At 36.1% G+C, this 25944-nt stretch overlaps 1 protein-coding gene across 7 annotated transcripts in view; it reads left to right on the forward strand.

The window, feature by feature from the left end:
• The window catches only part of SLC44A1 (solute carrier family 44 member 1), a 221834-nt gene that overhangs the window by 102380 nt on the left and 93510 nt on the right, over nt 1-25944 (forward strand). For all 7 annotated transcript variants that reach the window (XR_002179165.3, XR_012332617.1, XM_019948952.3 and 4 more), the window contains exons 5-7: nt 7558-7651; nt 14509-14678; nt 16626-16715. Coding sequence is in view for 5 of the 7 variants with exons in the window: in XM_019948952.3 (XP_019804511.1) it covers nt 7558-7651; nt 14509-14678; nt 16626-16715 (354 nt within the window). In the remaining 2 variants the exon portion in view is untranslated. The remainder of the gene's footprint in view (nt 1-7557; nt 7652-14508; nt 14679-16625; nt 16716-25944) is intronic.

The raw sequence follows: 25944 nt of genomic DNA on the forward strand, positions 1-25944 counted from the left end.
TTCTCAACCACTGCGCCACCAGGGAAGTCCCTGGGGTAGTAACTTTTTTAATGATAATTTTAAACCTTATTTTAAAATGCAAGGTAAAATAACATTTTTCTTGCCAGAATGAAAAGATAATATAAATCCTTTTCAGAGTTTTAAGTTTCCATGACAACGTTTGAAGGTACTTTTTAGCACTTAACCATCCATTCATGTGAACTTTTATTACCTTTACAAACTATTTAAAATCTTTATAAGGAAAAGCTCTTAGTTCCTGTAGTAATATAAGAAATGCATTTATTAGGCAAATAATATTTCCTCAATTCTTTGTTTCTTTTGGACAAGAAAGAGGAGATGTTTTCTTGGACACTTAAGTTCGTGTAATGCTTCTGTCAAATATGTCTGACTAGAATAGAAAGCTTGGAAGAAATAGCTGGAAATTAGATGAGTTATGTGAAGATGCTGCCATATTACAAGGAGCTTTAAAAGACAGGCAGAAGATTTCAGATGAATATAAAAGTATAAGTTTTAGTACATGAATTGAGTGGTAGGTGTATAAATGTGCATTTTATTATTTTGGTTCATAGTTTATATAGACACAAATCATAAATATATGATGCTAGAGAATAAAACAATGTAACAATTGCCTTTAAAAAATTAGAGTTGCCAAATACCATAAGGACTCAGTATTAAACTTCTTTGGTTCTTTGTTTATCACCTTGCTGCAGTGGTGCATGAGTTTCCTGGGGGCAGGATCATGCTCTATTCATCTCTGAATATCGAAGCCCTAATATAGGACCTCACATAGCAATTATTCATGTTTTTTGAAAGCATAATAGACTGAATTTCCCTCTTCATCTCTATTGCCACTTAATAATTTCTCATTCTCTTAACATACTATCCTTTGCTCAATTCTGTATCCATGTGAGTTGCCACCAACAGGCAAATTGTTTAGCTTCAGTCTAACTAGAATTGCTGTGAAATCAGTTCTTTTTATTCATCTCTAAATAATTCATCTTATTCATTCATTTATCTCTCTTATACATACTCTCCAAGGATTATTCATGCCTTTTATTCTCTTAAGCTCTCTTGTTCTTCCTCTTTCCTAACCTTATGCCCTACAGAGGAAACTAAAACCATCTGGTGAGAGCTCCCATCTGAGTTCTTATTTTCAGCAGAGCATGAACCCAGCAATGTTTCTTCCCTCCGGTTTCTGATGAAGAAGTTTCTTTCCTCCTTTATTATCATTATTTTTGAAAACTCAATAATGTATACATTGTAGGGGGGAAAAGAATCACCCTCCCTCTGAAACTAACTTCAGCTTTACATGAGACTTTCATCTCAGCCCAGCCAGACCATGACAGGTGGTGAAGGGAAGGGAACATAATGCCTGCTCAGATGTTCTTCCCTGATTCTGGCCCTACCACCACCTCTGGCCTGTAGTCCACCCTTCACTTTATTCCACTGTCCCCATTGTTGAGCATGGGCATCTGAGTCTGAATAGGTAAATCAGACTTAAGCCCTGCGTTTTGTTTCAACATACCATTTATTGGTACCTACTTTGTGTCATGCACTGTGGCAGATGCTTTACATGTCATTTGATTCTTTCCACATGCAGTCTAAATTCTAAACCAAAGTTTAGAAATGAGAATAACCTGTAGGTTGGGGGCTGGCTGCACGTTCTCAGTTGGTGCTAATATTTTACATGGAATTCCTTATTTTCTTTTGTATTACTCTTATCAAACTATTGTATCAATATTTATTTTGTTTTCCCTAACACAGTAGTAAGATGACAGAATTCTTATTTTCCTTTTATTTGTGTCCCATTTATAGCACTCCTATTTAAGAGTGCTTCTTCAGTGTACTGTATTTTGTATAAATTCTGAGAGCTTTATGACCTGCCAATTGGACCATGTTCACATTTTGAGTAGAGCCATGCAGCTTGGTGCTTTCTCAGTGATCACTGCTGAAAATCATGAAAGATTATGTGATCCATTCGTATAAGATTTATGAATACTAACAAGCCTTTTGATTATCATTATCTGGTTGGTAAGTGTAGAGTTAGTATGAATGGACGACCAGATTATTACCCTCTTTTTTTACCTGGCAGTAACACTATAACTTAAACCACAGAGAGTATGTATTCTTTTTGGCCACAGTGAATCAAAAGATTGGTCTTGATACAATTTATAAATGAATGAAACATACAACCGTAGCAACTGATTTAATTGCCTCCAAGTCAGAGACCAGCAAGGGAAACTTGATTGTTAAAAAGGGGAGGAAAAAATCCTTAAATTTAGTAATGCAATTTTAACTAATTCCTTTATTCAACAAATAACTAATTATGTGCCAGAGAGACAAAAACAAGGTACAGTCCTCTCCATCTTTAAGGATGGAGAGGAGCTTGCATTACAGTAGGCAGTCAAACTTCTCTTTGTCCTCCACAATACCTAGTAGAAGTCTTGTACATAGATGGCCAAAGTTAATTCACTCAGCAAATATTTCTTGTGTGCCTACTATGTGCCAATAGTGATTGACAGGTGATGTCATATCTACAGCTGGTTAATGGTGCTTCTTGGGAATTGTAAATATGTCCATCCTTTTCACTGGTTACTAGAAGCTGAAATTGGAAAATTGTCTTGCTTTCTTCTGGCATGTAAATATATAATGCTTTCCTAATTAGAGAGAAAGGGGTTAATTAATTAAACTTCTCATAGCAATGTAATTTGTTTTTCATAATGAAAACTGTTCTGCCTCAAAAGATTTTCTTTTTTCTTTCTTTATTTTTAATTTTATTTATTGATTGATTGATTGTTGGCTGTATTGGGTCTTTGTTGCTGCGTGCAGGCTTTCTCTAGTTGAGGCAAGTGGGGGCTGCTCTTTGTTGCGGTGCATGGGCTTCTCATTGCAGTGGCTTCTCCTGTTGTGGAGCACGGACTCTAAGCGCACGGGCTTCAGTAGTTGTGACACGTGGGCTCAGTAGTTGTGGCACACAGGCTTAGTTGCTCTGCGGCATGTGGGATCTTCCCGGACCAGGGCTTGAACCCGTGTCCCCTGCATTGGCAGGTGGATTCTTAACCACTGCACCACCAGTGAAGTCCTAAAGCACGTTTTTTAAGGACTGTTTTTTTCTCTTTGTATAGCCTACAAGTATTATTGAGATAGCAAATCAAACAAAATTTTTAAACAAGAATTAGCCTCCAACTTGCCAATTCTTTGTTTCAAATAATTTGATATTTTAGACCAGTAGACCTTAACTAAGGGTGATTTTGCACCTGCCACTGCTGCCCACCCCCACCCCCCCACCCCACAAGGACCTTTAGTAGTATCAGGAGACATTTTTGGTTGTCACAGCTGGGTGAGAGGTTACAGGGAGGCTGCTGGCATCTAGTGGATAGAGACCAGGGATGCTGCTAAAACATCCCGCAAATGCACATGACAGCCCCATACAACCAAGAATTGCCCAAGAATTGCATTAATACCATGGTTTAGAAATCCTGTTTCATCGCTTCTCGGCCTTTTGGCTAAGATCAAGTGTAGAAATCCTGTTTCAGATAGTGTACTTTGTAGTCAATGTTGAAAAGCATATATCATTATATATAACATGTAACACCAAACTATAAGAGACTAAAAGTAGTTATTTCTGTCTGTTTTATTTACCAGATGGCTTTTGAGTGCTGTCTGTATGCCAGGAGATAGGAGTTCCACATATTTTGAAGGCATAAGGTCCCAGTTCTCAAAGAGCTCACATTCTAAAGATAGAGATGATATGTAAACTAAAAAATTATAAAATAATATGCTAAGTTTTATAATAGAGCTAAGAAGTAAATAGCTTTGTTTGGGTGCATCAGAGAAGACTTGACAGAGGAGGTAAAGCTTGAGTAGTTTGTAGAAATTCTGCTCAAACTTGGAACACTCATTAAGATGCTAGTTAGGAAAGGACAGCCCAAGCAGAGAGAACAGCATGTGGAAAAGCCTGGAAGTTTGTGAAACAGCAAGAATTATAAGTAGTTTATTATGCTTAAATGAAGCTGGAGTTTTAGGAAGAGGCCTGCCTTAGGAGGGCCTTGAAGCCAAGGGGTTTGGAATTTTCCTGAGGGCAGGGATGTAATACAACTAATGCCCAGTTTACAGAAATCATTCTGAAGGTTGTACACAGGATGGAGTTAAGAAACCCTCTGAGAGAATAGTTTAACTGACCCAATAAGAGATCGTGATGGTCTGAAATAAACACAGAAAGATCTGATTGTTGGGACTTGGTATCTTGAATGTTTTGAATAGTGTGGGAAGACGTAGATGGAAGATGTAGATTAAGAAGATATAGGATGACTTCCACACTTCATCTTGGGGATTTTATGGGTGCTGGAGCCATTAACCAGGGTAGAATTAACACGGGAGGAGACAGCAGATTTTAGAGAGTGGGTGATGGAAAAAAATGTTTTCAAACATGTTATCTTTGCAGTATCTGTGGACCATATGCTTTTTGCCCAGGAGCTTATTGAATACGTGTATGATTATGATTGTTAGAAAAGACACAGAAGAAGCATTGTAGCCTAGGAGTGAAGAACTCTGTTTCTTAGTAGTTTGCCAGTGATTGCTTAAAAGGCCTTGGAAGTATGACTCATTTTTTTCATCTGTAATGTTTGGAGCATGGCGATGGAAACATACCTCTTAGGGGTGTTGTTATACGTGATAGTGAGCTAAAGAATAAATAATTGACTATTAAAAGGCATTTGATATATTGTAGTAGTTAAACATTCTGGGGACTATAGCAACTGTTTACCAAGATAGATGTTTATATACCCAAGTTAGGTTCCTAAGATCACTCATTCTGATGGCCTTTGAATAACACTGTCTGAATTGCATGGATTGCCTCTGGTGTGGTTTAGATAAGCTTTTGGTTTTTGTTTTAGACTTTTCATTACTCTAGCATGGTTTTTCCCTGCTTTTTGCATTAGAAGAAAAATGTTGTCTTGCTGTTTATAACCAAACATCATATGTTTATACTTCTACTATTAAAAAATAATAAAATAAATACTACCTTAAAAGAGTTCACTAAAAATGCATTAGCTAATAAACATGAAAAGAAAAACAATTGTAAAACATTGGTCATTTCTGGGTTGTTTTAATGTTCTTCATTGAGGCTTCTCTGTCCATGAACCCTTTGAGCAGGAAGCAATATAAGGTTTCTTCTGATTGTTACTACTAACACATTGTAAAGATCTTTTTTCTTTAATCTATTTAGTACAGGATCTATTTAGTACTGGCCTCTGTCCCAGAATACCATCAGAGATAAGGCTATTATCCTTTCATTGAGCATTATCCTGGGAAAGTCTTTATAAAATTGAACTCTGTTGCACCTGCTGACCTCCTTTTTTAAATGAAAAAAGGGTGGGGATGGAGATTATGTTCACTGAATTCAGATGGAGCAGTGTGTTTGACAGCACTGACACAATATGCTTTAGTTAGGGCCTCTTATATTGTGCAAATCGATTCCACCTTGGACTCTAAAAGAAGTAAGGTGACAATTCAGATTAGGAAGTTGATGATCACGTTGGGTGCTCTGCAGTTATTGGCACAGTTGCTATTTTTTCATGAGCAATTCTATAATAGGACTCCCAGTTATTTTAGAATTAATCTAAGATGTTTGCTTGCCATTGCTGTCATATTTTCTCTAAAATTGCTATAAATAGTATCTAGTTCCATTATCTTTAAACACAAAAGCCTAATTTTAGAAGAGTTAGATGCTTAATATTCATGTTTAACTTAAAAAAAAGAAAAAGTCATTAAAATGAAGAGAATGATTGAAAACAATTTTACAAACTTAGTTTTCTATTGAGTCTATCTTAAGAGCTGAAGAAACTTGAAGAACAGTGCCATGTAACTTTCAAGTATCTCTTTAAAAATATTTTACACTGTCAAGTTACTTGAATTATTTTTATATAAAATAGATGCTACATGTATTTATGTAAATGTGCTATTAAGGCCCACGTATTCAAACACTTAGCAAGTTGGCTGCTGGTTTATGGGCAGCATTACTGAATTAAATGCAGGTTTGTGGCTTTCTAAAAGTGCTTTTGATTGAAAGGACCAGATATAAATGAAACAAATCTCCCAATTTTGTTGTCCCAACAAATCTTTTTTTCTATATTCCCTTCTAGTTCCTTCTCACATCCTCACATGATGTTTCCATAATTAATCCAATGTTAAAGTCTGCCTTCACATTATAATTTAAACATTTTCCATGGTGATACAGTGCAAAATCTCATTATTGCTATGATATAAATGCAAAGCTATTCTGTTTGTATTTAATAATGAAGTATTTGACCAAATTAGTAACCTTGTAAGCACTTCAATTAATGAAATACAAACAGTTTACATGATATAATGTAGTAGGTCTCAGCAAAATTAGAACTAAAGCCTAGATCTCCTTATTTAACAGTGTCTGTTGTACAATGAATCTTACAGTATTCTAGTTGCTGTGTTATAAAATTAGCAGGTCAGTTAAATAAGACTTATCAAAGATAGGGTGTACTGTATCCATTTGAATTTTATGTATTATTTAGATATATATTAGCCATATAGTCAGAGAATAACCAATCTAGGACTGAATTTAAGCTGTTTTAAACTATCTGAAAACAAGGAGTCCTTTGATCAATTTATTGATTTTATCAATTAATTCAGTTTATTTACAGTTACTGTTTCCTGCCTTTTAAATAAGGAAAAAGTAATATATTATCTGAATGCATATGTGCTATATGCAATAATTTTAAATATTTAGTAATGGAGAGCATCAGAAGGAGAGATGGCATATGTAGCTGAAGATGGGTTTCGTAGTCAAAGAGATCTAGGGTTTAACCCCAGCATTACTGGCTTAGCAGCTGTGTCACCCTGGACAAGTTATTTACCTTGTCTCTTAGCCTCTATTTTCTCCTCCGTCAAGTGGGCTTAAAAAGGCCTACCTAATGGAGTTATAGTAAATAATATAATTTTTATATATGTTGAGAGGAGAGGCTCACCCCACTGCATAATAGGAGGAAAGGCCAGGTCCTCTATCTATCCCAGCCCTGCTCTTGGCGTGGGGAAGAGAACCAGCCTCAGGAATGGGCTGCTTTCAGTCTAACCCTCAGAAGCACTGGGGCTGGCAAAAACTCTTGGTTTCTTCAAGAGGATATTTTTATCATGTTTCTTTGGTTCTGTTGTTTGAAGACATTCCTAAACACAGTTTGGTCAGTTACAATGAAAAGTTGACTCTTTATTAAAAAAAAAAATATGTGTATTTGTATGTCATCTTGTATAGGGCCTGATATATGGCACTCAATAAAATTAGCTCTAGTACTTATTGTTATTACCCTTAATATTATTAATTAAAATTTATATATAAGTTACCAGAGAAAAATCTGTTTCAAATGATTGAGAATTGATACTATAGACCAAATCAGACTTTTATTAATTCTATAATGTTTGAAAGTTGTATATGTTGAGTTAATATTAACCAATAAAATAAAGTGAATTAATAGAAGAATTTATTTGGACTCTGTTCTGCTAGCTAACATACAGCTTTTCTTTCAACAGGCTCAGCCCTATGCAGCTACGACCTAAAGCCTTCTGAATATACTACATCATCAAAAGCTTCTGTTCTTTGCCCCAAACTGCCTGTTCCAGCGAGGTAAATTTTATTGTATTTTGTTAACTTGTGACTTCTGTTTTTGTAGGTAGATTTTAAACTGTATATGTTTTTCTGAGAAAAGAGTCACTTGATGATACCTGTTGCCCAGTTTTAGTGCTTTTACAACAAAATTTTAAAAGTAGTAATAGAAATGACATTGTGAATTTCACATCATTTTAAAACACACACACACACACAGGCAAATTACTTTTCTCATTCTCAGCTATTTTAAATTTCTTTTGGGGGCTCACTTTTTTTTTTTTTAATGCCATAGTTTTTAAGTATACAAAGCTGCTGAATCATTATAAAACCCACAACAAAATTGGAAGCCAAGTCTCACACTCTCCGAAGATTCTTTGAAGTTGGCCATACTTACTGCTATTATTTTAAAATTTTCTTTGTAAGTTTAAAAAATATGCCAATGATTATTCTCCATAGTTTATTTCAAGCTCTATCCTTTAGGTACATTCTCTATAGTAAGCTGTTTGTCTTAATCAACAAACATTTATTGTTAAGTACCTACTGCGTGTAATGGATGCAAAGATGAAACAAGAAATGTTCTTTGTTTGGAAGGATCTCACAGTAGTTTTAAGTAAAGCAAATTTTAAAATTATAAATTGGTTTTTTTAAAAAAGGAAATAAATTCTCAAGCATTGTGGAATATATCCTCAGAATTAGGTATATAGTTTTTGGAGCATGTCTGATCTTGAGAACCTTAGCATATATCACTAACCATGTATGACATGAGTATTTCCCAGGAATATTGAATCAAAACCACTTTTTACTGTATCTCAGTATGTTATAGCAAGCTATTAGTTAAAATTCTTATCTTATGTCTCCTTTCCTTCAACTTGCTTATGGGTGTTACTTGCGCTTTATTAACTTGAATTTGAAATTTTCTGTTGAAAAGACGACAAAGGATATATCAGTTTAATTGATTTCCAGCTCTTTTAGTACTGTCAAGTTGCTATTGAAATTAAAATTTAAAGCCTACAGACATAAAAATAATGGGACTGTTTTAAAAGATACTAAGTAGGAGGGACCTACAAATTATGGGCTTAGACCAGTAGGTAGGGAAACTCCATTCATGAAAATTGAGAATATTAGGGAGGCTGAGACAGTAAAGAAAGGAGGTTCTTTGAATAGAGAAAATTATCAATGTAGAAACAAGAAAAGCTCTGTTCTCTATTCAACTGCTAAAACCTATTTTAAATGCATACTTTGAGTATAGAGTCACTATTTTAAGGCATAAGTATATTATAAAAGGATAACCAGAAAGCCGTGGTATGAGAATGAGGTTGCTCTGCTCTAGTATAATATGGGTGGGCAGTTCATACTTCAAATCCTCCGGCACCTCTGACCTCTGACTCTACCATGTTGAGAACTGCCTGTTCCTGGTTATACTGGGTGATCCAGTCTTGGCTGCACACTCATGGACGTCTCACATACAGCATCCTAAGGGCATTCACTAGGAGACAAAACGTAGTATTAGGGGCTTGGGTTTTAGAGATGGACAGGCTTGGCTTCTAACAAGGTTATCCACTAATGTTTTAGTAATCCAAGATGCAATGATGAACCTAAACCGTGTGAAAACCGGCTATGTACTATATTTATATTGTATTTAAAGATCCTCGCATCTTACTTAGTCGTTCACCGTCTATCACTTTTGTCTGAACTCACGTTGTTGGAAGGTAAAAGAGAAGCAACAGTTGATAGAAGGAAGGCAAATCAAGATCTTGTAAATATCATCTGGTATTTGGCAAAGTGAAAGGATCAAAAAACAAGAATAAATTTGTTTTAATAAAAAACTTAGGGCACTACCCTGTTTCACACACAGTGTTAGATACCAAATCTCCAAAGATGAGTAAGACCTAGTCTCTGTCCTTAAGAAACTCTGTCCTTAAAAAGAGTAGGGACTATGCTTTGATTGACTTTTCTATATGTACCAGAAGACCAGCACTAGGCAAACCTGTGATGCAGGCAAATGGCCCTCAGCATCTTTTATGTCTCCTTTGCTGTCTCCCTGGGAGCACAGCAGTGGGACAGAAAGAACTGAACTTTGAGTCCGGATAGGCCTGGGGCTGAAATCTGTTCGACCACTTTCTATTTGTCAGCTTAAGCAAGTCTGTTAAGCCCTCAGTAAACCAAGTTTTCTCATATGTAAAATGGGACTATCAATATCTCTCCCATGGAATTGTCATAAGGATTAAGTAAGATAATATGTGTTAAATATTCATTATTGTGGTTGGCATTTGGCTTAGGAACTATTCTAGAGCCTTCCAACCTTCCTGGGTACCCAGGAACCTTCTGCAGCTGAAGGTGCCTGTTTTAAAGAAAAGCAGTTGTAAACTAATTTGCAATAAAACATTAGTGCCACATAATTTCCAAACGGTTACTATTCCTAAGAGCTTTTGAATTTTAAAAGCAAATGCCTAGAAAGGGCCATATTGTATCCAAATTCAGAACTCTACTGGTGACATGCTAAACATAGTAGCAACAGGGAGTCTAGCCAGCCCTTATACTTAGAGTGCTTAAAGGTTTGGGTATAGCTAGAAAAAGTTGCAATACTAGAAACAGATTTCATAAGTTCAGTTTATTCATCAAACATTTATTTTGGTACTTCCAGATGCCAGAAATGGTACTTGGTGTTGAGGAATTAACATGATATGGAAATAAGAAAATAATAGCCAAGAAAAAAATATTATCTATATTTTTTAAGTGAAGGATTCAAGGTGAATTAACATTTATAAATCATCTATTGGATGCCAAGTACAATATTATGTTTCTCATATGTACTATCTCACTTAACCCTCACAAAAGCCTATAAGGATACTGTCCCTAATTTATAGATGAGGAAATAGAAAATAAGAGGTTAAATGGGTTGCCCAAGGCCACACAACTAATTGTTGGGAATCAGAATTTGAATCTAAGGTCTTGTAAAGTCTATACCACAGTTAGTTTGAAGGGAAAAAAGGGAGTATAGGAATGAAAGAGGAGAGAAAAGAAATAAAATGAAATGTGTGAAAATCACTGCACATTGCCATTAGATTCTTGATTACTTATTTCCTCCCTTTGCTGTGCTATAGAGATATTGCCAAAACCCTTTATTTTTATTCTTTCTTAAATAAAACTTTTAATGAGAAGTCTTGTGTAATTGCTTATTTATAACCTGAAGTTTTAAGATAATTGTGTGAAGTGCAAACTCCTATCTTCTCTTACAAAGGCATATGGACAAGATATTAGGCATTGTTTGTCATCATACTTTGAGGGAGCTCATTAACTGTGATAGTCTGGACTTAAAGGCAAATGGGCAATATGTTTGCCAAGGTAAGATACAATTTTCCTATGAGTGGCTAATTTTTAAAAAATCTTTAAAAGACTCATTATAAATTCATTTTGTTCTTGTTGACTAATGTTCCAATAAAGTGAAACAGCATCGGTTCCTAATGAAACAACACTGACTTCTTAAAGATTCAATATTCTGTAGGCTTCAAAAGGTAGAAAAACTTACTGTAAATAGAATACTTTATGCTCGTTCTCTTAATTAAGAAGCACAGAGTGTGTCATTTAGGTTAGACACTAAAGTAGAAGTGATCTCATATACTAGGTTCTCAGAAGGGTTATTTTCTGAGAGGTATATGAAATCAGGTAACATCTTAAATTCATCGTATCACATGGGATTTAAATGGTAAAATATAAGACAAACCATTTCAATGCCATGATTACTAAAATTTTTTAAAATAATAAAATAATTCAAACAAAATAATTCATGACTAGTCAAGTTGTTTCTGTTTGGGAAAGAGTTGAGAAAAAGAATGACAAGGGAATCTAGTACTTTTCACTTTAAAGCTAAGTATTTAATTTCATTTTTGCTGTTGTGTCCAGATATTATCTTTGGTCTTGTTTGCCTTCTATTTCTGTTATTCCTTACCACTAAGAGCAGCTTTTGACCATTTTGACCATCAGCTAAACAGTGTAATCAGCGTGTGCTATTTTTATACCTTTAAATTTAGAGCTGTCAGGTTTTTTTTAACTGACATAGATTGAATTATAAGGCAAGGGACTGTTATTTTATTCCAGTTCTTTGAAAGATACTTGTACAAGTACTCTTTCTAATTGGCCAAGTGTTTATATACAGTAGACAAATGACTTGAAAGCGTAAGTTCAAAACTGATATTACTCAGCTTTTCCTCTTAAATACAAATGAAGGATTAGAATTTTAAGACTATAATCTTTCCCTTTTCAAATCAGCTATCCTCATTATAAGTATGAAAATCAGAAAAATACGAAAGCTACTGGGCATCCTGCTTCTACTAATTTAGAATCATTGATTTATGGGTAGACATTATTATTATTATTAAGATGTGAAAAGACTTAATAGAGGACTTACTTCTACCCTTTCAGCTAACAGAAGGAGGGACTGAGAAAGAGAGATGAAGTGACCTGTGTAATGTAAGGAGAATCACCCAGGGCTTTTGAACCCAAGTCCAGTTTTTCTTTATCACAATTTCCACTCTCTTTTGGAAATGATGTATATTTCTATTTGAGTATAAAAATACATCAACATCCTGTTAGGATATGGGAGATTTAAGTGGAGCCACCTCTGGACAGAGGATAAAGTTTACGGTTATATGACAGGAAAAAGGAAACAGGGGGGCAGGACCAAAAAAATTGGTGGGTTTTAAAAACAGAACATCAGTATCCTTAAGGTGGATGTATTTTATGTTCAAGGCTGGAGGCAAGTGAGTTAAACAGAGATGACATCAGAGATGTAGGGTAATAAAGCAGATGAAGATGTAGACAGTCATGGAGCAGAGAGGACTTTAGTTTTGAAGGACAGAGAACCAGCCTTTTAGTTAAAATACGGTTAAAAGTCCTTAGACAGGGACATTAACCTGGCAGGGACAGTATCTAGACAGTATCAGGAAAAAAATAGTTGTAGGTCACAACACATTTGTCAAGTTTAGAGGTTTCTGTCCCAAGTTAGCCTCCATTGAGTAGGAACTTCTAGTTAATCTTTTTTCATTCTTTCCTGTAATATTTCTAACTAAATCCATATCACCTAAAAGTATTCTGTAATTTAATGTCTTTTTAAATCATTAGTAAAACAACTTTTGGTCAAAAAATGGTGACTTACATACCTGTAATTCAAGCATTACTCAGAATGCTCTGGCTTTCTGCACTTTGTGACAAAATATCAAATCTTTGGTATTGTCTCTCACCAACACCATTTTGGAGGTGTATACAAATACACCCACACATCACAAGAGGCAATTTTTTAAAAATGAACATGCATGTCATCATCATTTTTGGATACATTTTACTTTAGAGCATAACTAAGGTAAGGCTAGATCTTTAAAATTATATTATTTTATTTTGCTCCATGAAGTTTAACATCACGGAAGATGTTGCTTATTCTTACTCCCAACGGTGCTCACGTACCAACATTTAAGGAAAATCAATATATAGTTCACTTATATTCTTACTTGATAAGAAATATTCTAATTGTTTTTTGAGGAAGGAAACAAAGGTAGTGTTTTGCTTTGGGTTATACAAAGTTGCTTTGCTGAGATTAGAAACCTTGGGATTTTATTTGGTGTTCAACCACGTAATCTTATTCACTAATTTGACCAAAATACAGTGCCAATCAGGAATGAGAACACACTTATTTCAGGCCAGTCAAAAGTGTTATGTTACACTGTGACTGATAGTCCTACAAATAATTCTGACAATGTGGGATTCGTGTTAGTAATGACTAAATTTTAACTTAATGCACACATAAATGTGTGTTTGTGCATAGGCGCATGTATGGGCTCTTTTAGAATCCAAATAAGTCACAACTGAGGGCATGTTCATAGAGCTTTGCTTAAAATCTCTCACTGATTAGTGCATACATGTTCTCAGAAGCTAAAATGGAACCATGTTATAACAAGCTATATTTATGTCATGGTTTATACATAGCTATGTTCCTTCACAACTGAAAGCTGCAGTCAGTATAAACCTGATATAATTGATTCCCTCTTTTTTGGACACAAATAATCTCATAATAATAATAACATACAAAAAGAAAAGAAAATGGCCCAGAATCCCATGACCCTAACAAATCAGAGATTTTTCATTTCTTTCTATTTTTTCCTGTTCTCATTCTTACGTATATATCTTTTATACAGAGATGTAATCATCACATTAGATATCAATTTTGGGGTTTTTTCCCTTGTACTGTTAAATCATAAGTTCTTCCATACATTAGTATTCAAAGTTATTGTTTCAAATAGCTGCATATTATGCTGTATGTTGATGTCTTGGTATGACTACTTTGTATGAGTTATTAAGCTTGTGCCCCAAATACCTTTTTTAATCTAAGGTTTTGTATGCTGTTCTGAGAGAAGAAATACTCTATTAATGGTGGCATGTTTCAAGCAAAAGTATGTTTGTTTTTATTTTTAGATAGCTTATGGCAAAAATTCATTTTCAGTTCAATGAAGTATATGTTTGTAAGTTTTGCCATCTGCCCCTTGATTGATAGATGTGTAGGCTGAGGAGTTTAAGTGTTTGGTTTTGCTTTTAGTATGTGTGTATGTGTGTGTATATGTGTGTGTGTTTCTTTTCAGAAGGGGAGGGTAATGTCTTCTGTTGGAATATGCACTCCACCCTCTGATAAGGCTTGTGGTAAGATGTGCATCATGCCCCATGACGGTCATCTTCATAGCATTAAGCTCACAGCTCTTAGCTCCCATATGATGTGTGGAGGGTGGACTGTATTGCAGTCATATTCACCTTTCATTTGTGTGTTTGATGTGGCATTTATATTAAGTAGGAGTAATTTTTTTTCTGATTTTTTTTTCTTGTGTCACCAGTGCACCTATTCCATTCTTCCATCGCTGTGCTCCTGTGAACATTTCCTGCTATGCCAAGTTTGCAGAGGCCCTGATCACCTTTGTCAGTGACAATAGTGTCTTACACAGGCTGATTAGTGGAGTAATGACCAGCAAAGAAATTATATTGGGACTTTGCTTGTTATCACTAGGTAATTGTTTTTCTCATTATTAGCTATTGCATAGTACTGCAGTAGAAGACTGTTCTTTTAACCAAAATATGAATACTGCTGGGGATACTTGTAAATTGTTTAACTTCCCATAGCCAAAATAATTGTTTCAGAATATATATAGTTATAAATAGATACATATTTTTAAAAGAATATAATATATCTGAAACTCATTTCCCTTCTTTTTCTCCCATTGGAGAAAACTGGTGTATTCCCAAACTTTGATTACAAAGGCTATAATAACCTTTAATATGATAATAGGAGGTTTCTAATATCAGCACCCCTTTGTTTTTAGTTTTGATTCCAAAAGGCTTACTTGCTTATAAAAAGAGGCTACATATTCTCTTTTATATTGCCATCAAAGAGCAAGATTTCTGATATATTATGTTTGGATTATGTAATTTTTTTCATTGCTACAATTAATATCTGTATTGCTTGAAAAAGTAGGAAATCTCCACTTGTTAGCCATTTAGTTTTTTGGTCAATAAATAGATAATAAAATAAATAAAAGCAAATAAATTTTATTTTCAAGATGTAAATTCCCTATATTATCCTAGAACTATATGTAGCCATATCAGAATTTATAGACTTTTTTAGTTGGGAGAAGTAAACCGTAGTAGGAACCAAACAACTATTTTGTTATATAAGTAAAATGAGTGTTTATGCCTGTTAACACCAATTATAGTCATTGAGAAGTCTAGCTATATTTCTGTCTTGTCATTAGAGAGTATTTTCTTTTTGCTTAGGTAGTACTTGACTCAGTTGAAATAATGCTGTCCATATGAAAAGCTATTTCTGTGATATTTGAAACGCTCCCATCTGTTTTTGGTTCCTGTACATTTATTGCAAATGTGAGTACCTTAATAATGTTACCTAGTCACAGATCCCAACCATTTATTTGGCTTTGCAAATGGTCCAAGGAAACTTGATTATTAGTCTAGCTTTATTTAAAATTTTTTTGATTTCTGAAATAGTTGAATACTTGAACCAAGAAAAAAAAATCCAAACCTAAAATAGTGTTAATAATGTTGTTAAGCCATTGGAATTCCATTTTTTATTAGAATGCTCTACTTTTGAGGTTTAAGATCTTTATTCATTTGTTTGTGAAATGGGACTTTAGATAATTAAAGATGAACAAATTATGATTTCAGAAATGAATTTCCCCGTGCAAGGGTTAAATCTTCTCAGTTTCTTTTGAGATTTTCACTCAAGATTTTGGCATGTTGGAATTTAGCTTGGGGTGGGTAGAGGAGTTGGTTAAATAACTCAAACTAAGCTTTGCTCCTTTTTTGAAGAGCTTCTTAGTCAGGACCCCTGACCTCAATTGAGAAGTAACATCAGAGGAATTTTGGCTTCAGTAGTTTTCAGGATATTATTCTATAGAGTCAGACCATTTCTTGGAGTTTTAGAGGAGAAACAACTAGAAAAAGATAATATACCATCTGGCTTGTTGACCGAACATCAGAGAAGTTGGTCCTGAAACGCATAGGTGACTCAAGGAAGTGTAGCACCTAATTTAACTGATGTCTGTCTACATGTGGTAATTTTTCCGGTCACCAACACGGCATGTCATTCTCTACACTTTGTGTGTCGGCATCTATGTTTGCATGTGAGTTCTGATGTCTTCCTGTGGCAAATCCACAACAGTTCTGTGCTGTTTTTGAGTCACCATATACATTTGCATATATTCTTTTCTGTCATTTATAAACCCAGTTAGGTGCCTTTGGTTTTAAGTGATGCTGTTCAAGTGGTACAAGTACCAAAGTCAAAGTACAAAAGCAGCCAGTTTCCTTTCTTACCTAAATTGGAGTCATGAACTTGTCAAGAGCAACAAATTATTTCCCTAGGAGAAAACAATTGAAAGAGTTTCTCTTTATATTTTCTAAAGTTTTCAAATGATATTCTGTGTGTTCTTTATCTTCCCTGCAGTTCTGTCCATGATTTTGATGGTGATAATCAGGTATATATCAAGAATACTTGTGTGGATCTTAACAATTCTGCTCATCCTGGGTTCACTTGGTAAGCGGCTTATTCCTTTGTTTTTTAGTAATTAGAATTGAGAGTTCAAGTTTGCCTTTAACAGTCCCTCAATTCAGAACTGTTTTGGTTATTTTAAATAATTTTCCTCTTGTAAGGCCTGTGAATTCATTGATAAAATGTAAAGACAGGTAAGTGGATTACATTTAAGTTAGCTCACTGTGAGATCACTAAATCGAATAAAATGGGAAGGTCAGTGGCTTTTGGAATGAGAGCAAGTGATATTTTTAAAAGGGGACTAACGTTTTTCTGTCAATATCAGTTGGAGGGGGAGAGTACAACTGAAAAGAAAGGAATTGAGCCTCTGTTCTGCTCCTGCTTTTGAATTTTCACTTGATTCTTCCAGTGCTCCCTGCCTGGCAAATGAAGGGACCCTTTCTTTTTATCTTGCACTTTTTTAAGGCCTAAATCAGCCATTCTAAGGTGTTGAAATTCTTTCTGGTTGAAAAGTGTTCCTGGCAGGATAACTCTGTCGGGGTGGGGGTGTGTTTAAAATTTTGTTACTCATTTTTCTGTCTATTGACATTCTATTTTGTTTTCATTTTAGTGTTTCTAATGAAACCTTCTGGGTTTTCTGTGTTTATTGTCTTAAAAAAACATTTCCCCCTCCCAATTATAAATGTCATACCTACTCATGGTATCTAACTACTTCCATGGTAGAAAATAGAAATATAGGAAAGAAAATAAAAGTTTTATTTCACATGCTACATCTTCTCTTTAAAGAGTATTTACTTTTGCCTTTAAAAATGTCATAATTATAGGGACCCACCTTCAGTTCACCAGTGTTAGCATTTGGAATCCAGACCTTGATATTCATATATATATGTATGCGTGTGTGTGTGTGTGTGTGTGTGTGTGTGTGTGTGTGTGTATGTTTGTATATAGTATAAAAACGTTTTAACCCAATATGAAACTCTTTCAGTAGGAGAATTTGCCACCATTACGTTTACCTGGTATGTTTTGTCTTACTGATGTCATCTGTTTTATGTTTTCCTTAAATTTATGCTTCCTTATTTTGTTTTCCCTATCTTTGCTGTATGGAATTGTGTTTTCTTTGGTTGTTTTCACCCTGGCTTTGGATGGTATAATTTTATTTTCACTTCTTCAGTTGGTAACCCATACATTTTCAGAAAATATTCTTCAGTCTAGAATTCTATAATTATTAAAGGCTGAAATGAAACAATACTTGTTGAGGTCCCCCCCTTTAAATTTAGCATAAACTTTCCTTCCTGTCTAATCCTACTCTCTTCTGCCCACTCGCAGTTTTTAGCTCTTGTTAAATATTCTGAGTGTTCGTTATTCAGGTTATTATTAAACTTAAAATATTATTTGTTGTACTATATCTTTTCAAAGAATTTTGCTTACCTTTGCCTTGAGGAGTTTCATAATTATATTTATTTAAGTTCTCCTGTCCTGATTTTAGTGAGAACTACTGGTCCTGTTTTTATTTTTATTTTTTTTTAATTTTTATTTTATATTGGAGTATAGTTGATTTACAATATTGTGTTAGTTTCAGGTGTACAGCAAAGTGATTCAGTTATACTGGTCCTGTTTTTATAAAAGTTCATTCTTGAGTTCTAAATTTCAGTTCATATTTGTTTTGACTGGAATCTGAGTTCAAGTAACTTATTCATGAAAGACTTATGGGTTGTAATATTCTGAATTCTTGGTTATCTAAGATTGCCTTTGCCTTCACATGTGAATATTGAATTTGTTGCATATAAAAGTCTTAAGATACAGTATATTGCCTTATGTCTGAACTTCATTTCAGAGAAGAACTTTGAGACCAGTCTAAATTTTGTTCCTGTGCCCATAACCTATCTCACTTACCTAGATGTTTATATAATTTTTAACTTATCCTTACAACTTAAAATTTTTGTCTAGTTCAGAATCTTAACTCAGTTTGCCTATGATCTCTTTTTTTGGGGAATCTTTTTCAACTTTGAAAAGTTTACTTTATTTCTATATTTGTTTCTTGTTTCCATCCTGGTGGTTTTCTCTTTAAGATCCTTCTTACTCTCCTGCTATCATCTCCTAAATTATCATTTTAATCCTTTTGTCATTTTCTTTACATTGAGGAAGAACGCTTCAAGTTTATCTATCATATCACTGATTTTGTTTTCCTTGGTATCAGTCTGTACTTGACTACTTAATTTTGTTATCCCAATTTCATCTTATTTGTAGGTCTTCCTTCTCTCAGCCATCTTCCTTTTCATTTCAGTTTGTAGCCTTCAAATCTAATTCTGTGTTTAGATGATGTCTTAGTCAGTTTGGGCTGCTGTAACAAAGTACCACAAGACTGGATGCCTTATAAACAACAAACATTTATTTCTCACCGTTCTGAAGGCTGGGGAGTCTAAGATCAAGGCACCAGCAGATTCGGCATCTGGTGAGGGCCATCTTCCTGTTTCCGGCCATCTGATTGCTGTGTCCTCACGTAGCAGAAGAGGGAAGGAGCTTTCTGGGGTCTCTTTTATAAGGGCACTAATCCCATTCATGAGGGCTCCACATTTATGGTTTCATCATCTTCTAAAGGCCCCACCTCCAGATATACCATATTGGGGATTAGGATTTCAGTAGATGGGTTTTGGGGAGACACAGCATTCAGTTCATAACAGATGGATAGCTTTTATAATAAAAGTAGATTTGAATCCCAGCTCTCCCACTTACCAAGTATGTGACATTTGGCATGCTGCTGAAATTTCCTAAATTTCAATTTCATCATTTGCAAAGTGGAGCTAATAATACCCACTTAATAGCATTGTGTTTAAATGTGGTTGCAACTCTTTGTGCTAATTCCTGGCACAAGTTTAAATGTTTAATTAATGATATCTACTGTGGATGTTATGAACAATGCCCTTGATGTCATCATTATTTTATTTTATTTTTTTTTAACATCTTTATTGGAGTATAATTGCTTTACAATGGTATGTTAGTTTCAGCTTCACAACAAAATGAATCAGTTATATATATACATATGTTCCCATATCTCTTCCCGCTTGAGTCTCCCTCCCTCCCATCCTCCCTATCCCACCCCTCCAGGCGGTCACAAAGCACCGAGCTGATCTCCCTGTGCTATGAGGCTGCTTCCCACTAGCTATCTACCTTACGTTTGGTAGTGTATATATGTCCATGCCTCTTTATCGCTTTGTCACCGTTTACCCTTCCCCCTCCCCATAGCCTCAAGTCCATTCTCTAGTAAGTCTGTGTCTTTATTCCTGTTTCACCCCTAGGTTTTTCATGACATTTTTTTTTCTTAAATTCCACATATATGTGTTAGCATACGGTATTTGTCTCTCTCTTTCTGACTTACTTCACTCTGTATGACAGACTCTAGGTCTATCCACCTCATTACAAATAGCTCAATTTCGTCTCCTTTTATGGCTGAGTAATATTCCATTGTATATATGTGCCACATCTTCTTTATCCATTCATCCGATGATGGACACTTAGGTTGTTTCCATCTCTGGGGTATTGTAAATAGAGCTGCAATGAACATTTTGGTACATGACTCTTTTTGAATTATGGTTTTCTCAGGGTATATGCCCAGTAGTGGGATTGCTGGGTCATATGGTAGCTCTATTTGTAGCTTTTTAAGGAACCTCCATACTGTTCTCCACAGTGGCTGTATCAATTTACATTCCCACCAACAGTGTAAGAGGGTTCCCTTTTCTCCACACCCTCTCCAGCATTTATTGTTTCTAGATTTTTTTGATGATGGCCATTCTGACTGGTGTGAGATGATATCTCATTGTAGTTTTGATTTGCATTTCTCTAATGATTAGTGATGTTGAGCATTCTTTCATGTGTTTGTTGGCACTCTGTATATCTTCTTTGGAGAAACGTCTATTTAGGTCTTCTGCCCATTTTTGGATTGGGTTGTTTGTTTTTTTGTTATTGAGCTGCATGAGCTGCTTATAAATTTTGGAGATTAATCCTTTGTCAGTTGCTTCATTTGCAAATATTTTCTCCCATTCTGAGGGTTGTCTTTTGGTCTTCTTTATGGTTTCCTTTGCTGCGCAAAAGCTTTTAAGTTTCATTAGGTCCCATTTGTTTACTTTTGTTTTTATTTCCATTTCTCTAGGAGGTGGGTCAAAAAGAACCTTGCTGTGATTTATGTCATAGAGTGTTCTGCCTATGTTTTCCTCTAAGAGTTTGATAGTTTCTGGCCTTACATTTAGGTCTTTAATCCATTTTGAGCTTATTTTTGTGTATGGTGTTAGGAAGTGATCTAATCTCATACTTTTACATGTAGCTGTCCAGTTTTCCCAACACCACTTATTGAATAGGCTGTACTTTCTCCACTGTACATTTCTGCCTCCTTTGTCAAAGATAAGGTGACCATATGTGCGTGGGTTTATCTCTGGGCTTTCTATCCTGTTCCATTGATCTATCTTTCTGTTTTTGTGCCAGTACCATACTGTCTTGATTACTGTAGCTTTGTAGTATAGTCTGAAGTCAGGAAGCCTGATTCCTCCAGCTCCATTTTTCATTCTCAAGATTGCTTTGGCTATTCGGGGTCTTTTGTGTTTCCATACAAATTGTGAAATTTTTTGTTCTAGTTCTGTGAAAAATGCCAGTGGTAGTTTCATAGGGATTGCATTGAATCTGTAGATTGCTTTGGGTAGTAGAGTCATTTTCACAATGTTGATTCTTCCAATCCAGGAACATGGTATATCTCTCCATCTATTTGTATCATCTTTAATTTCTTTCATCAGTGTCTTATAATTTTCTGCATACAGGTCTTTTGTCTCCTTAGGTAGGTTTATTCCTAGGTATTTTATTATTTTTGTTGCAATGGTAAATGGGAGTGTTTTCTTGATTTCACTTTCAGATTTTTCATCCTTAGCGTATAGGAATGCCAGAGATTTCTGTGCATTAATTTTGTATCCTGCTACTTTACCAAATTCATTGATTAGCTCTAGTAGTTTTCTGGTAGCATCTTTAGGATTCTCTATGTATAGTATCATGTCATCTGCAAACAGTGACAGCTTTACTTCTTCTTTTCCGATTTGGATTCCTTTTATTTCCTTTTCTTCTCTGATTGCTGTGGCTAAAACTTCCAAAACTATGTTGAATAAGAGTGGTGAGAGTGGGAAACCTTGTCTTGTTCCTGATCTTAATGGAAATGCTTTCAGATTTTCACCATTGAGGACGATGTTGGCTGTGGGTTTGTCATATATGGTCTTTATTATGTTGAGGAAAGTTCCCTCTATGCCTACTTTCTGCAGAGTTTTTATCATAAATGGGTGTTGAATTTTGTCAAAAGCTTTCTCTGCATCTATTGAGATGATCATATGGTTTTTCTCCTTCAATTTGTTAATATGGTGTACCACGTTGATTGATTTGCGTATATTGAAGAATCTTTGCATTCCTGGAATAAACCCCACTTGATCATAGTGTATGATCCGTTTAATGTGCTGCTGGATTCTGTTTGCTAGTATTTTGTTGAGGATCTTTGCATCTATGTTCATCAGTGATATTGGCCTGTAGTTTTCTTTCTTTGTGACATCCTTGTCTGGTTTTGGTATCAGGGTGATGGTGGCCTCGTAGAATGAGTTGGGGAGTGTTCCTCCCTCTGCTATATTTTGGAAGAGTCTGAGAAGGATAGGTGATAGCTCTTCTCTAAATGTTTGATAGAATTCGCCTGTGAAGCCATCTGGTCCTGGGCTTTTGCTTGTTGGAAGATTTTTAATCACAATTTCAATTTCAGTGCTTGTGATTGGTCTGTTCATATTTTCTATTTCTTCCTGATTCAGTCTTGGCAGGTTGTGCCTTTCTAAGAATTTGTCCATTTCTTCCAGGTTGTCCATTTTACTGGCATAGAGTTGCTTGTAGTAATCTCTCATGATCTTTTGTATTTCTGCAGTGTCAGTTGTTACTTCTCCTTTTTCATTTCTAATTCTATTGATTTGAGTCTTCTCCCTTTTTTTCTTGATGAGTCTGGCTAATGGTTTATCAATTTTGTTTATCCTTTCAAAGAACCAGCTTTTAGTTTTATTGATCTTTGCTATCGTTTCCTTCATTTCTTTTTCATTTATTTCTGATCTGATTTTTATGATTTCTTTCCTCCTGCTAACTTTGGGGTTTTTTGTTCTTCTTTCTCTAATTGCTTTAGGTGCAAGGTTAGGTTGTTTATTCGAGATGTTTCCTGTTTCTTAAGGTAAGATTGTATTGCTATAAACTTCCCTCTTAGAACTGCTTTTGCTGCATCCCATAGATTTTGAGTCGTCGTGTCTCCATTGTCATTTGTTTCTAGGTATTTTTTGATTTCCTCTTTGATTTCTTCAGTGATCACTTCGTTATTAAGTAGTGTATTGTTTAGCCTCCATGTGTTTGTATTTTTTACAGATCTTCTCCTGTAACTGATATCGAGTCTCATAGCGTTGTGGTCGGAAAAGATACTTGATACAATTTCAATTTTCTTAAATTCACCAAGGCTTGATTTGTGACCCAAGATATGATCTATCCTGGAGAATGTTCCATGAGCACTTGAGAAAAATGTGTATTCTGTTGTTTTTGGATGGAATGCCCTATAAATATCAATTAACTCCATCTCGTTTAATGTATCATTTAAAGCTTGTGTTTCCTTATTTATTTTCATTTTGGATGATCTGTCCATTGGTGAAAGTGCGGTGTTAAAGTCCCCTACTATGAATGTGTTACTGTCGATTTCCCCTTTTATGGTTGTCAGTATTTGCCTTATGTATTGAGGTGCACCTATGTTGGGTGCATAAATATTTACAATTGTTATATCTTCCTCTTGGATCGATCCCTTGATCATTATGTAGTGTCCTTCTTTGTCTCTTCTAATAGTCTTTGTTTTAAAGTCTATTTTGTCTGATATGAGAATTGCTACTCCAGCTTTCTTTTGGTTTCCATTTGCATGAAATACCTTTTTCCATCCCCTTACTTTCAGTCTGTATGTGTCTCTAGGTCTGAAGTGGGTCTCTTGTAGACAGCAAATATATGGGTCTTGTTTTTGTATCCATTCAGCCAATCTGTGTCTTTTGGTGGGAGCATTTAGTCCATTTACATTTAAGGTAATTATCGATATGTGTGTTCCTATTCCCATTTTCTTAATTGTTTTGGGTTTGTTATTGTAGGTCTTTTCCTTCTTTTGTGTTTCTTGCCTAGAGAAGTTCCTTTAGCAGTTGTTGTAGAGCTGGTTTGGTGGTGCTGAACTCTCTCAGCTTTTGCTTGTCTGTAAAGGTTTTAATTTCTCCATCAAATCTGAATGAGATCCTTGCTGGGTAGAGTAATCTTGGTTGCAGGTTTTTCTCCTTCAACACTTTCAATATGTCCTGCCACTCCCTTCTGGCTTGCAGAGTTTCTGCTGAAAGATCAGCTGTTAACCTTATGGGGATTCCCTTGTGTGTTATTTGTTGTTTTTCCCTTGCTGCTTTTAATATGTTTTCTTTGTATTTAATTTTTGACAGTTTGATTAATATGTGTCTTGGCGTATTTCTCCTTGGATTTATCCTGTATGGGACTCTCTGTGCTTCCTGGACTTGATTAACTATTTCCTTTCCCATATTAGGGAAGTTTTCAACTATAATCTCTTCAAATATTTTCTCAGTCCCCTTCTTTTTCTCTTCTTCTTCTGGAACCCCTATAATTCGAATGTTGGTGCGTTTAATGTTGTCCCAGAGGTCTCTGAGACTGTCCTCAGTTCTTTTCATTCTTTTTTCTTTATTCTGCTCTGCAGTAGTTATTTCCACTATTTTATCTTCCAGGTCACTTATCCGTTCTTCTGCCTCAGTTATTCTGCTATTGATCCCATCTAGAGTACTTTTAATTTCATTTATTGTGTTGTTCATCGTTGCTTGTTTCATCTTTAGTTCTTCTAGGTCCTTGTTAACTGATTCTTGCATTTTGTCCATTCTATTGTCCATTCTATCTCCAAGATTTCGGATCAACCTTACTATCATTATTCTGAATTCTTTTTCAGGTAGACTGCCTATTTCCTCTTCATTTGTTAGGTCTGGTGGGTTTTTATCTTGCTCCTTCATCTGCTGTGTGTTTTTCTGTCTTTTCATTTTGCTTATCTTACTGTGTTTGGGGTCTCCTTTTTTGCAGGCTGAAGGTTCGTAGTTCCTGTTGTTTTTTGTGTCTGTCCCCAGTGGCTAAGGTTGGTTCAGTGGGTTGTGTAGGCTTCCTGGTGGAGGGGACTAGTGCCTGTGTTCTGGTGGATGAGGCTGGATCTTGACTTTCTGGTGGGCAGGTCCACGTCTGGTGGTGTGTTTTGGGGTGTCTGTAGACTTATTATGATTTTGGGCAGCCTCTCTGCTAATGGGTGGGGTTGTGTTCCTGTCTTGCTAGTTGTTTGGCATAGGATGTCCAGCACTGTAGCTTGCTGTTCGTTGAGTGAAGCTGGGTGCTGGCGTTGAGATGGAGATCTCTGGGAGATTTTTGCTGTTTGATATTATGTGCAGCTGGGAGGCCTCTTGTGGACCAGTGTCCTGAAGTTGGCTCTCCCACCTCAGAGGCACAGCACTGACTCCTGGCTGCAGCACCAAGAGCCTTTCATCCACAGGGCTCCTTAATTTGGGATGATTCGTTGTCTATTCAGGTATTCCACAGATGCAGGGTATATCAAGTTGATTGTGGAGCTTTAATCCGCTGCTTCTGAGGCTGCTGGGAGAGATTTCCCTTTCTCTTCTTTGTTCTCACAGTTCCCAGGGGCTCAGCTTTGGATTTGGCCCCGCCTGTGCGTGTAGGTCGCCGGAGGGCGTCTGTTCTTTGCTCAGACAGGACGGGGTTAAAGGAGCCACTGATTCGGAGGCTCTGGCTCACTCAGGCCGGGGGGTAGGGAGGGTCACGGAGTGTGGGGCGGGCCTGCGGCGGCAGATGACGTTGCAGCCTGAGGCGCGCCGTGCGTTCTCCCGGGGGAGTTGTCCCTGGATCTCGGGACCCTGGCAGTGGCGGGCTGCACAGGCTCCCCGGAAGGGCGTGTGGCTAGTGACCTGTGTTCGCACACAGGCCTCCTGGTGGCGGCAGCAGCGGCCTTAGCGTCTCATGTCTGTCTCTGGGCTCCGCACTTTTAGCCGCGGCTCGCGCCTGTCCCTGGAGCTCTCTCAAGCAGCGTTCTTAATCCCTTCTCCTCGTGCACCAGGAAACAAAGAGGGACGTAAAAGTCTCTTGCCTCTTCGGCAGGTCCAGACTTTTCCCCGGACTCTCTCCCGGCTAGCCGCGGTGCACTAACGCCCTG

This window comes from Tursiops truncatus, chromosome 6 (assembly GCF_011762595.2).
Source record: "Tursiops truncatus isolate mTurTru1 chromosome 6, mTurTru1.mat.Y, whole genome shotgun sequence".
In the NCBI taxonomy this organism is placed as follows: domain Eukaryota; kingdom Metazoa; phylum Chordata; class Mammalia; order Artiodactyla; family Delphinidae; genus Tursiops; species Tursiops truncatus.